Source organism: Lactuca virosa, chromosome 4 (genome assembly GCF_052849685.1).
Source record: "Lactuca virosa cultivar CGN04683 chromosome 4, Lactuca_virosa_CGN04683_v6, whole genome shotgun sequence".
Lineage (NCBI taxonomy): Eukaryota > Viridiplantae > Streptophyta > Magnoliopsida > Asterales > Asteraceae > Lactuca > Lactuca virosa.
In genome coordinates this window covers 218,139,951-218,151,221 of record NC_136429.1, presented here as the reverse complement: position 1 = coordinate 218,151,221, position 11,271 = coordinate 218,139,951, and the positions used below count along the sequence as shown (strand labels likewise).

Here is an 11,271-nt window from a genome sequence, read left to right as displayed (position 1 = left end):
TTTGAGAATTTTTTCTTGTGAATCATCTTACAAATGAATCATCTAATGATTCATTTTGTTTGTTCGCGAAAAAAATATGTAGAAAAAAAACTTCTTACCTTCCTACCAAAAATTTCCTTCTTATTTGATCTTGACTATATATATATATATATATATTGCTTACCATACATATATACCCTAATTATTGTTAATTTGAAAACTAGATATTTGGGTAGAGTAATGATTAGGTACAGTGCATATCCCTATATTTGACTAGTATTACTTCTAGGTACTATGTTATCCTAGGATATTGGCCATTATAACATCTAGGTAATATCTCTTCCTAGACTAACGGACATCATAACTCTTAGGCATAATATCATAGCTTACAACTAGGTATAGTATCTATAGCTACATTATCCAAAGGTTTTATGCTTTATATAACGATTGATATTTATAGATATAAATATATATTGATAAAGCAGTTGTATAAGCATGTATTCCCCCGTCAAAACTTTTAAAATAGTAAAATGGGGCCGTGAACTCACCCTAGTCGTGTGAGACCATTGGTGTAGGGTTGAATCGGGCTCGGGACTCCATGGGTCGCCTAGGACAGCTACCACTTCGAGAGATGCAGAGAGAGTGAGTAAATGGATGGTGTGCAGAATGGCTCTGCCCAACATTATATTTATAGGCATGGAATTTTGGTGCGTGCGGAACAAATATACGTTCGCGTCGTGCGTGATCATCGTGGATCCATCCAGAGAAGGCCATGTGTCACTACCCGAATTGGCCACGTCATTTGCAATCTACTCGAATCCGGTGTCAAGTGTGCGACGGTCATAGGCGCGCACCTCGCGCGCACGAAATGATTTTGTAAAAACCATAACTTCTTCGTACGAGCTCCGCTATAAGCCTTATATATATATATATATATATATATATATATATATATATATATATGTATATATGATCTAAAGGAGTACTACAACTCTCCTTTAAGTTGCTTTAGCTAGTTTTGATTTCATTTTTGTGCCTAACGGGGGTCAAAAGAAATGATTTTATAAAAATCATATCTCTCTCATACGGATCCCGTTTTCGGCATTCTTTGTCTTAAAGTTTTTATCTTAAGGAGCACTACGAAATTCCTTTTTTCACTTTTAGTCAAAACTCAACCAATCTCTAAGTACCATTTTGACGTAATTGATTTTAATTACGCGGTTGATTTTCTATAAAATCCATAACTCTTTCCTTTGTAGTCAGATTTTTATGAGTCTTATATCCTTGAGATCACGTTAACAAGTACTTTCCAAATATGTTAACCAACTTAGAAGACGATACAACTTTTTGGATGCTTATTTTCGAGCCTAACAGTCGTTTTAACAATAAATGTAATGACACGTGTGATTTTAATTATCTCAAAATCAAATATTACAATATTAAGCTATTACATCTATTTTTCCTACTCTCTCCTAGTGGTGATCTGTGACGGAATCCTCTCGGTTGTCACATTCTCCCCTTGTTTAGGAAATTTCAACCCCAAATTTTATCTTATCGGCGGGCTTACTTCGAACAAGTGAGGGTACTTGTCCTTGATTGGTCATCTTGTTCCCATGTTTACTCTGGTCCTCGCTTTGAGTTCCATCGTACCTTTACAATGGGAATCCGACTCCGCTTGAGTCGTTTGACCACTATGTCCATGATTTCGACTAACTCTTCAATGAAGTTTAGTTCAGAGTTAATTTGAATTTCATCAAGTGGAATGACAAGCGTATCGTCAGAAAGGCAATCTTTAAGATTAGATACATGGAAGATGTTATCCAAGTTATTAAGCTCTTGGGGTAACTTAAGTCGATAGGCAACTGAACCTATCCTATCAAGGCTTTCGAATAATCCTATGTACCTCAGTTTCAGTTTACCCCGCTTTCCAAACCTTATAATTCCTTTCCAAGGAGATACTTTGACCGGAACCCTATCTCCGACTTGGTACCTTACATTGGCGTATCTCTTCTGACGGTCACGTGCTACCTTCATGCGCTCTCGTATCTGGACTATCTTTTCAGTTGTATCGTGGATAATCTTTGGGTCTATTCGTAGGGTATCCCCTGTGAATTTCTTATCCAGATGGGTATCGTGAACTTCTGTCCAACAAATAGGGGATCGACATTTTTGGTCGTATAGTGCTTCAAATGGTGTTTCTTTAATGCTCGTGAGATAGCTATTATTGTATGGGAACTCAACTAGAGGAAGGTGAGTATCCCATGCGCTTCTGAAATCTATCACCCACTCTTTGAGCATGTCTTCCAACATTTGGATGGTCGCTTTCACTTTGGCCATCGGTTTGAGGATGGTAGGCTGTACTCATATCCAGGCGAGTACCAAGGGACTTTTTCAAACTCTGCCAGAAGCGAGAGGTAAATATGCTATCTCTGTCAGGGATAATAGATGAAGGTACCCCATGCAATCTGATGATCTCTCTAAGGTACGTCCTGATCAACTTCTCCATCTTATCCATCTCTTTTAGTGGTATGAAGTGAGTGGACTTAGTTATCAATCGACAACAACCCAAATAGTGTTGTAACTAGCAATAGTCTTTGGAAATTTGGTAACAAAGTCCATTGCGATCTGCTCCCACTTCCACTCGGGAATCTCTGGTTGTTGAAACAATCGTGAGGGTCGTTGATGTTTATCTTTGACCTTGGAACATGTTAGGCATTTACTTATGTAGGTCGCAATCTTAGCCTTCATGTTTGGCCACCAATAAAGAGCTTTTAGGTCCAGATACATCTTGTCTACTCCAGGATGGATGGAATATCTAGTCCTATGGGCCTTGCTTAGAACAATTTATTTGACTTTTCTAAATTTCGAAACCTATATTCGGTTCATGAAATATCTCGTTCCATCATCCTTAATCTCTAGTTGTCTTTCCATTCTGCTGAGGCCTTCTTCTTTAACGTTTTCTTCCGTTAAAGCCTTGAGTTGAGCACTTCTAATCTGCAAAATTAGGTTAGACTGAATAGTCATCGTAATTTATTTGACTCTACGAGGTTTAACTCGTTCTTTACGTCTCAAGGCGTCAGCTATGACGTTATCCTTTCCTGGATGATACGGAATCTCACAATCATAGTTGTTTTGCAACTCTAACCATCTTCTTTGTCTCATGTTGACCACTTTCTGATCGAAGAAGTGTTGCAGACTCTTGTGGTCCATGTAGAGTATACACTTTGTTCCATAAAGGTAATGACGCCAAATCTTCAGGCCAAAAACTACCGCTCCCCATTCTAAGTCGTGGGTGGTGTAGTTGTTCTCATGCACCTTGAGTTGTCTTTAGGCGTAGTCTATGACCTTCTCCCTTTGAATTAATACACATCCCAACCCTTGATGCGAAGCATTGCAATATACTACAAAGTCATCAGTTGTGACAACTGAGAGGTTTCTGTCACTGATCACCATTAGGAAAGAGTAGGAAAATAGATGTAATAGCTTAGTAATGTAATATTTGATTTTTGAGATAATAAAAATCGGATGTGCCATTACATTTATCTAATAAAACGTCCATTAGGCTCAAAAATTAGTGTCCAAAAAGTTGTACAGTTTTCTAAGCTGGTTAACATACTTGGATAATACTCGTTAACGTGATCTTAAGGATAAGATTCGTTAAAATCCGACTCCAAAGGAAAGAGTTATGAAATTTGAAGAAATAAGAATCAACCTTGTAGTTAAATTTAATTGCGTCAAAATGGTACTTAGAGATTGGTTGAGTTTTGACTAAAAGTGCAAAAAGGAGTTTTATAGTCCTCAAGATATAAAATTTAGGAAAAAGCTTGCCGAAAAAGGGGTACGTATGAGAGAGATATGATTTTTGTAAAATCATTTATTTTTATCCCCGTTAAGCACAATAATGAAATTCAAAACTAGCCAAAACAACCTAAAGGAGAGTTGTAGTACCCATTGAGATCATCACATAGATATAGAGAGGGATTAGATCGGAGCTCGCATGAAAAAGTTATGATTTCTTACAAAATCTTTTTGTGCGTGCCAGGTCCATGTCTCCGCACGCTGCGCACCTGACACCGGATTCAAGCAGATTGCCAGTCAAGTGGCCCATTTGGGATATGACACGTGGCCTTCTCTGGATGGAGCCATGATTGTCATGCACGACGCGCCCATATATTTTCCCGATGCGCACCCCAAATCCATTACCATAAATAAAGAGGTTGGGCAGACCAGTCCAACACACCTCTCATTCACTCTCACTCTCTTCTCGAAGTAGCTGCCATTTGGAGCGATTCCCGAAGTCCCAGGCCCGATTCAACCCTACATCAAAGGTTTTACGCGACTAGGGTGAGTACACGGTCCCTATTTCACTGTTTTAAATGTTTTACCGTGGGGGGGGATACATGCTTAGAAAATGTTTTTATCAAAATATATTTATTGTTATAAATATCAAATCATTTACAAAGCTTTAAGCCTTAGGATAATGTAGCTATAGATACTATAGCCTAATTATAAGCTATGATATTATACCTAACATATATCATACCCAATAGTCTAGGAAGAGATAAGACTTAAATGTTATAATGACCAAATCCCTAGGATAACTTAGTACATAGAAGTTATGTTGGTTAAATTTACGGATAAATATGCACCGTATCTAGAGTTACTCTAACCAAATATCTTGTTTTCAAATAATCATAGATAGGGTATATATATATATATATATATATATATATATATATATATATATATATATATATATATCTGAATACTTATATATACTAAATAATTATGTGATCAAAAGATATAATTATCAAATATAAGATAAAAAGATTTATATTGTGATAGTTAAAGGAAATCCCTAGGAAAGATTAAGATAAAAGATAAAAGATAAATACCTAAGCTCAATGTGTTAGTGATGTAACGCTCGACAATATTCAATGTATTTATTATATTTTTTGGTTAATTAATTGTTATGATTTGGGCCTCTAACTATTGGATCCTTTCTTATTGGGCTTAGGGGTGCAGTACGCGGGGCATACCACCATGTGTACGCTAGGCGTACTGGTGAGGAAGGAATGCGGATGCCATGCACGTACGCACTGCGTACAAAGAAGTACGCAGATCGTACGTGGCCAGTCCCTAAAACCCTAATATTTAGGGTTTGAGTACTATTTAAAGTAGGGGTGTGCAATAAACCGCATAAACCGCCCGCACCGTATAACGCGGATTAAAACACTCGCGGTGTGGTTTGCGGTTTGTATTTTTGTTAAACCGCATTATGCGGTGCGGTTTACGATTACAAAATTGCGGTTTAAACCGCACCGCATTGATAAAATCAATTAATGGTTATATATATATATATATATATATATATATATATATATATATATATATATATATATATATATTTGAAAATAATTTGACAGGTCCTAAATTAGTGACATTATCTTAAGTTTTTGAAATGTAATCTTAATTAATCCAAAATTTAATGCAAAATTTAATGGAGTGACCATATTTTTTGGCTCAAATTCATTTTCAACTAACATTCAGTGACCATTATTTTATGGTCACTATGTTTTCTTAACTTATGTATATTCATAAGTAGTTAATGACCACAATTCTATGACCACCAAATTTCTTAATGACCACTTAGTGATCCGTTAGTGACGACAATGATAGTATTGTCATTAAATTTAAAGTAAATAATTACTCAAACCGCAAAACCGCATAAACCGCCCGCACCAAATCGCACCGCATAATGCGGTTTTGAACGTTCGCGGTGCAGTTTGCGGTTTCTAAATAACTCAAACCGCATGTGCGGTGCGGTTTTGGATCTAAACCGCACCAAACCGCACCGCGCACACCCCTAATTTAAAGAACATGATGACCTAAGGATCTTCTTTACCAGCCTCCCTCTTGTCCCTAAACAACCTCCACGAAACCTTAACCCCATTTGTGAGAGTTCTTGAGCTTGGAAGGTCTTTTGAGTGCATTTTGGTGTGTTTGTCTCATTTTCAAGAAAGAGAAGGTTGGAGTAAGGTGGTGGTTCAAGGAGAAGCTTGTAGATCCGTATTTTTTGCTCCATTTCTAGCTTGTGCATGGTATAAAGTCTTGATCTTGATGTTTAGAAGCTTAGATCTACTTGGTTTAGCTTTTGGACCCTTTTTGGTCTCATAGATGAGCTCTTGTGGATTATTTCCGTTTTTGAAGCTTAGAGTTGCTACACTTGGTGTTCTTTGGGTCCTAGAGTCATACAGTTGCAACCTTTGAAGCTTTAATCCAACCATGCATGAGTAATGGCCATTTTCATGGAAGTAGATTGTCATATTTCGAGTGTGGGCCCATTTGGGGCATGCAAAGCGACCAAGTTGTCGACTTTATGGGTTAATACGTTGTATATGATTCAGATCTGTGTTTAGGACTCCTGTACTTAAGTGGTTAAGGACTTATTGGAGAAAAGGCTTGATGGGTGAGTACGTTGGGCATACAAGCTCATACACGCATCATACAATCCATGTAACTTGTACGCTTAGCGTACAGCTAAGTACACCCCGCGTAGTCAGGCAGTTAGGCTTGGCGTTGTTTGGGCCTCGATTTGGGCCATCTGTTTGGATCTTGCTGTTTTGGGCCTTTTGGGCCATCTGGAATTAGGCTTTTGGATTAAGGAATTTTAGTGGGCCTTAGGGCAAGGCCCATTTGATTGTTTGGGCCCAATTTGGAAAATCGGGCCATAAGTGAGCCTTTGTGGATCTTTTGGTTTTGGGCCTTAGTGGTTTGTGGTTTTGGGCCTTAGTTGTGGATCAAGTTAGGTCAGGGGTAAAATGGTCATTTTACCCCAAGTATGGATTATTGATTATAGTTTGGACCCAAGTATTGATTGGGTGTTATTTTGTACTGATAGCACGGGGAGTCGTGAGGGCAGTAGCTAGGGATTTCCTTCTGTGAGATTCAAAATTTGAGGTGAGTTTCCTCATTGGGCTTAGCAGGTCTAAGGCACCAATGCTGACCCTTGTTGATATGATAGGATGCTAGGAGTTTGCGTGACCCTCGCGTGTGTTATGTGTTGTTATGCGTACCGGGCGAGGCTAGATGCCAGGTGAGGCCTGAGGACTGGAACATAGCTATAGTTATTGATTTCTATATATCTTAGCATGATTATATGATATTGGTTGTATGTGTATAGCGGGCGAGGCCCAGTGACAGGCGAGGCCTGAGAATAAAAGATCTGTATACTGAGTGAGGCTCGATGTCGGGCGGAGCCTAATGCTGGGCGAGGCCCGAGGTCGGGCGGGGGCCCAGTATGTGATTTATTAAGTATGCTATGGGGTAGTTTGGGGAACTCACTAAGCTTTGTGCTTACTGTTTTTAGTTTATGTTTCAGGTACTTCCGGTTGCAAAGGGAAGAGCTCAGGTTGACTACATCGCACACACCATTGGGATTCCGCATATGATGTTTTACTCTTATTTTATGAAATTTGATACATTGGTTTTATTTGAGATATTTGGATGATATTGGAAATACTCTTTTATCTATTTAAAAAAATGAAATTTTTAGGACTATATTTTGGGATGTTACAAGTTGGTATCTGAGCCTTGGTTTGAGGGATTCGTGCACACTCTCGGGTATGGATCTGCTCAATTTTGCATGATAGAATGCTAGGAAAGATGCATTTATATGCCTATGTATGAGCTTGGAGACTTGTATGCAAGTACTGATCAGTCAGTGATAGGATGGCCTGATTAGGTTATGCTTGGTTCTGATACTTGATGCTTGAATGTTGCTTGCTTTGTGATTTTTGGAGTTCTAACTTACTTCAGCAAACTAGTAAATGAATATGCTAAGTTACATATTATGGGAACTAAATAATTTTAGAAGGTTAGGTTTTAACTCTATTGCGGAACTATTGTTTAAGTCCAACCATTGTAGTGTGAGACCTCTCATTCGAAGAATCATCTTGTTTTAGTGATATGTAATGGTATTCGCGAGCTAGTTTGAAGAAGTTAGCGGGAGTTCCTTCTGCGGCTGATGGCGAAGTGTGGTGTGGAGTTTCCCTAGGAAAACCTAGGATGAGATCTAGTGTTGGGAGCCTTATCTGTGAGGGAAGGTTAGATGGATTTAGAGTAACTTGGTGGAGTCAAAGCAATTCTTGAGGAAAGTACGGATAGATGTGGAAGGTAGTATGGGCCCGTACTACTGGAAGCAGAGGATCCATACTCGAATCAAGGAGAGCTGCGATGAAATCAGGGAGCTCGTATGGTTGTGATTCCCCAGTATATTTCGATGCGTATTCTGATAGTTTTATGGTATATTTTCAGTATGGTGGCGTTACGAGGCAGACCAGTGGGCAGTTCAGGTGCCGGGGAGGGTTCAGGCTCAGGATCTTGAGTCGGGCAGCTCGATGAGCAGACTAGGGAGTTTCTCTCTTCAGAGATTACTCGTTGCATTCTCGATCAGACTCCTGTGATCTTCGACTCGGTCAAGGAGGGTATCTTGGAGGTTTTGGAGGAACGATGAAGCACGTTCCATTCTAAGATGATGGCCATTGCTGGAGCTCGATCTTTGACATGCAGGGAGTTACGGGCTTGTGGAGCTCCATACTATCATGGGGTGAAGGACCCAATTGCGAGCAGACGTTGGTTAGCAGATGTTGCCAACACCTTCCGCACCATTCGTTGTCCCTAGGGGGACAATGTTAGATTAGCCTCCTGCCTCTTGAAGGACAGGGCACGAGACTGGTGGGAGGAGGTCGGTAATGTTGTGGGTGATGATGTTGTGGATGGGTTGAATTGGGATGATTTTTAGACCCGGTTTAGAGCTGATTTTGCGCCGGTTATCGAGGTGCAGCAGTTGGCGCGGAAGTTCCAAGATCTCCGCCAGACGACTGAGACGGTGGCTAAGATCACCGCTATGTCCAGGGAGATGAAGAAGGCCCTATATCATGAGATGTTGAGGAGAAACATCCAATAGCTTGTGAGCTGATCTAGCTGCAAGACGCCGGAGGATATGACAGCTCGAGCCAGGGAGAGGGAGATTGACCTAGAGATGGAGAGGAAGAGGAAGCCAGATGAGGTTCAAACATCAGTGGGTTCGGGAAAGAGGCCCAAGGTATTGGATTCTAGATCGAGGGGCCATCAGGGCCGTAGCCGTTGTGGCAAGTGCGGCAGGACGCACGAGGGTGCGTGCAGGAGTGGTAGTGGTGGTGGTTTTAGTTGCTTCATGTGTGGCCGAACCGATCATTATAGCAGGGATTGTACTGCTACCACCACACAGGGATCAGATCTGATTTGCTTTCATTGCAATCAGAGGGCCCACAAGAAGGCCCAATGTCCGAGTTTGGCTGCAGCAGGACTGGTCTCAGCACCCGCTCCTGCGACTTTGAGGATTACTGACGACCGTCAGGGCTGGGCAGATGTGCCTGCGGCGAAGAGCAGGGCTTTCCAGCTGACGGCAGAAGAGGCACGTGCAGCTCCCACTGCCGTGATGGGTATGTTGTTGGGTTTTGAGCATTCTAACACTCCTAAGTGTACATGCAACCCTAAAAAAACCTTGGATCTATGTTTGTCTAAAATACATGCAAAATACTTTTCTCAAGGTTCATAATCCTATCTAGCATACATGGGGAACATTAAACATAAAAGATGGCTAGAATTACATACCTTGTAGTTGATTTGATTCCTTGAAAACCTTGAGAGCCTAGCACCCCAAGTGTGATGCCTCAAATGTCTCACACAACACCAAATGCACTTGGAATAAACTTTGAGAGAGAATGTCACACTTAGAAATCGGCTTACCCTCAATCTTGCTTCTAGTGCCACTAGTCTAGCCGATTTTGGTAGATAACATGTTCTTTATATAGTGTGTTACAATTAGGGTTACACCATGTAAACCCTAATGTAACATGGCTCTTCATTTCCATTACCCATGGGTTTGTAACTCCCATGGAGCATCCATCGAGCATCCTATGGACCTTAGCCCAACTTGATAATCCATGGAGCCTTTAGCCCACTATATAAGTTATGGATGATTTACATAATCAACACATATATTTAATTAGTCATCTTTTGATCACTTAATTAATCCTAGATTAATTTTTGATCAATACTAATTAAATAATATTATTAATATATTAGAACTTATAATATATTAATAAACCATAAGTGTTATTTCTTTCATTTTAGTTTATCCAAATGCATGATGCCATGCAACCCAAATGGACCATGCCGGGTCGGGTCAAGTACAACCCATAAATAGTTATGAACTTAGACAACTAATCCAACAGTCTCCCACTTGGATAAGTCTAATAACTATAACTGCAAGTATAACTTCAGGAACCGATCAGCAATCGTAGCTCTTTTCAAGGTCTCGCGGAACTGAGATGATGATGATACTCCATTTAAGATAAGTGATCATATAATCCTCTGTTCTAGATATCAGTCGGACAAATACATGGAACAATGTCTTACTTATTGTCCAACAGTTTGTTTCCCGATTTCTGATTTGTTTGACATATAACTTAAGTGAACAAATCAACTTAGTTCTGACCGGGCCCGATACATAGGTCAAAACAAAATCATTGAGGGGCCCAGATATCGCTTCTAATCCAAGAAGGAACAGATAAACATCGACTCATATGCTTGTTCTACTACTTGTTGAATCATACACAAAGGCACGTTTTATAACATCGAGTTACCAATGCGGTTTCGTACGATCAATATATAACCGATTCATAGGCAACAAGTCATATCTCTAGGTTTGAACACTTATATGATATTACCGTCTCACGATCACTCGAGATAAAATTCCATGAAGTGATACCAGTGAGCGTGGGTTGAATCCAATACTCAGACTTATGAGCACTCATGAGCGTTGTAGCACCACTTTGTCCAACATCTTGGACCTCTACAATCCAACCCATGAAAGTCTTGATTCATATCTACTTCCAACATATGACCGACTGTGGATGGATTGAATAACTTAGTCATTCAGGAATAGCGACTTAGTTATTCTGGAAGTCAAAACATGCAAAGTGAAACACAAGAATAATCGAATCAACTATGGTCTCAGAACTTATGAATATAAATAAAACCACCTCTTATTTATCACCATATTGATTGCACATTATTCATTGTATACTGTTTCACACTATCAACTCTATTCTTGAATTAAAACAATAGTTGTCCCATGCTCCGAGCATGTACACTATGTTTTCTAAACACTAGTCATGCCATACATTAAGTATGCACACTATGTTTGTCTAAACATTAGTTATGAAATACATCAAGTATGCACAC

The 11,271-nt window shown here is 39.7% G+C and overlaps 1 protein-coding gene across 1 annotated transcript; it reads right to left on the bottom strand.

The window, feature by feature from the left end:
* Positions 1-1,596: 1,596 nt before the first annotated feature.
* LOC145105606 (uncharacterized) lies at positions 1,597-2,316 on the bottom strand. Its single transcript, XM_079042700.1, has one exon. It carries the CDS (start codon positions 2,314-2,316, stop codon positions 1,597-1,599), a length of 720 nt encoding a protein of 239 aa, XP_078898826.1.
* Between the last annotated feature and the right edge of the window lie 8,955 nt (positions 2,317-11,271).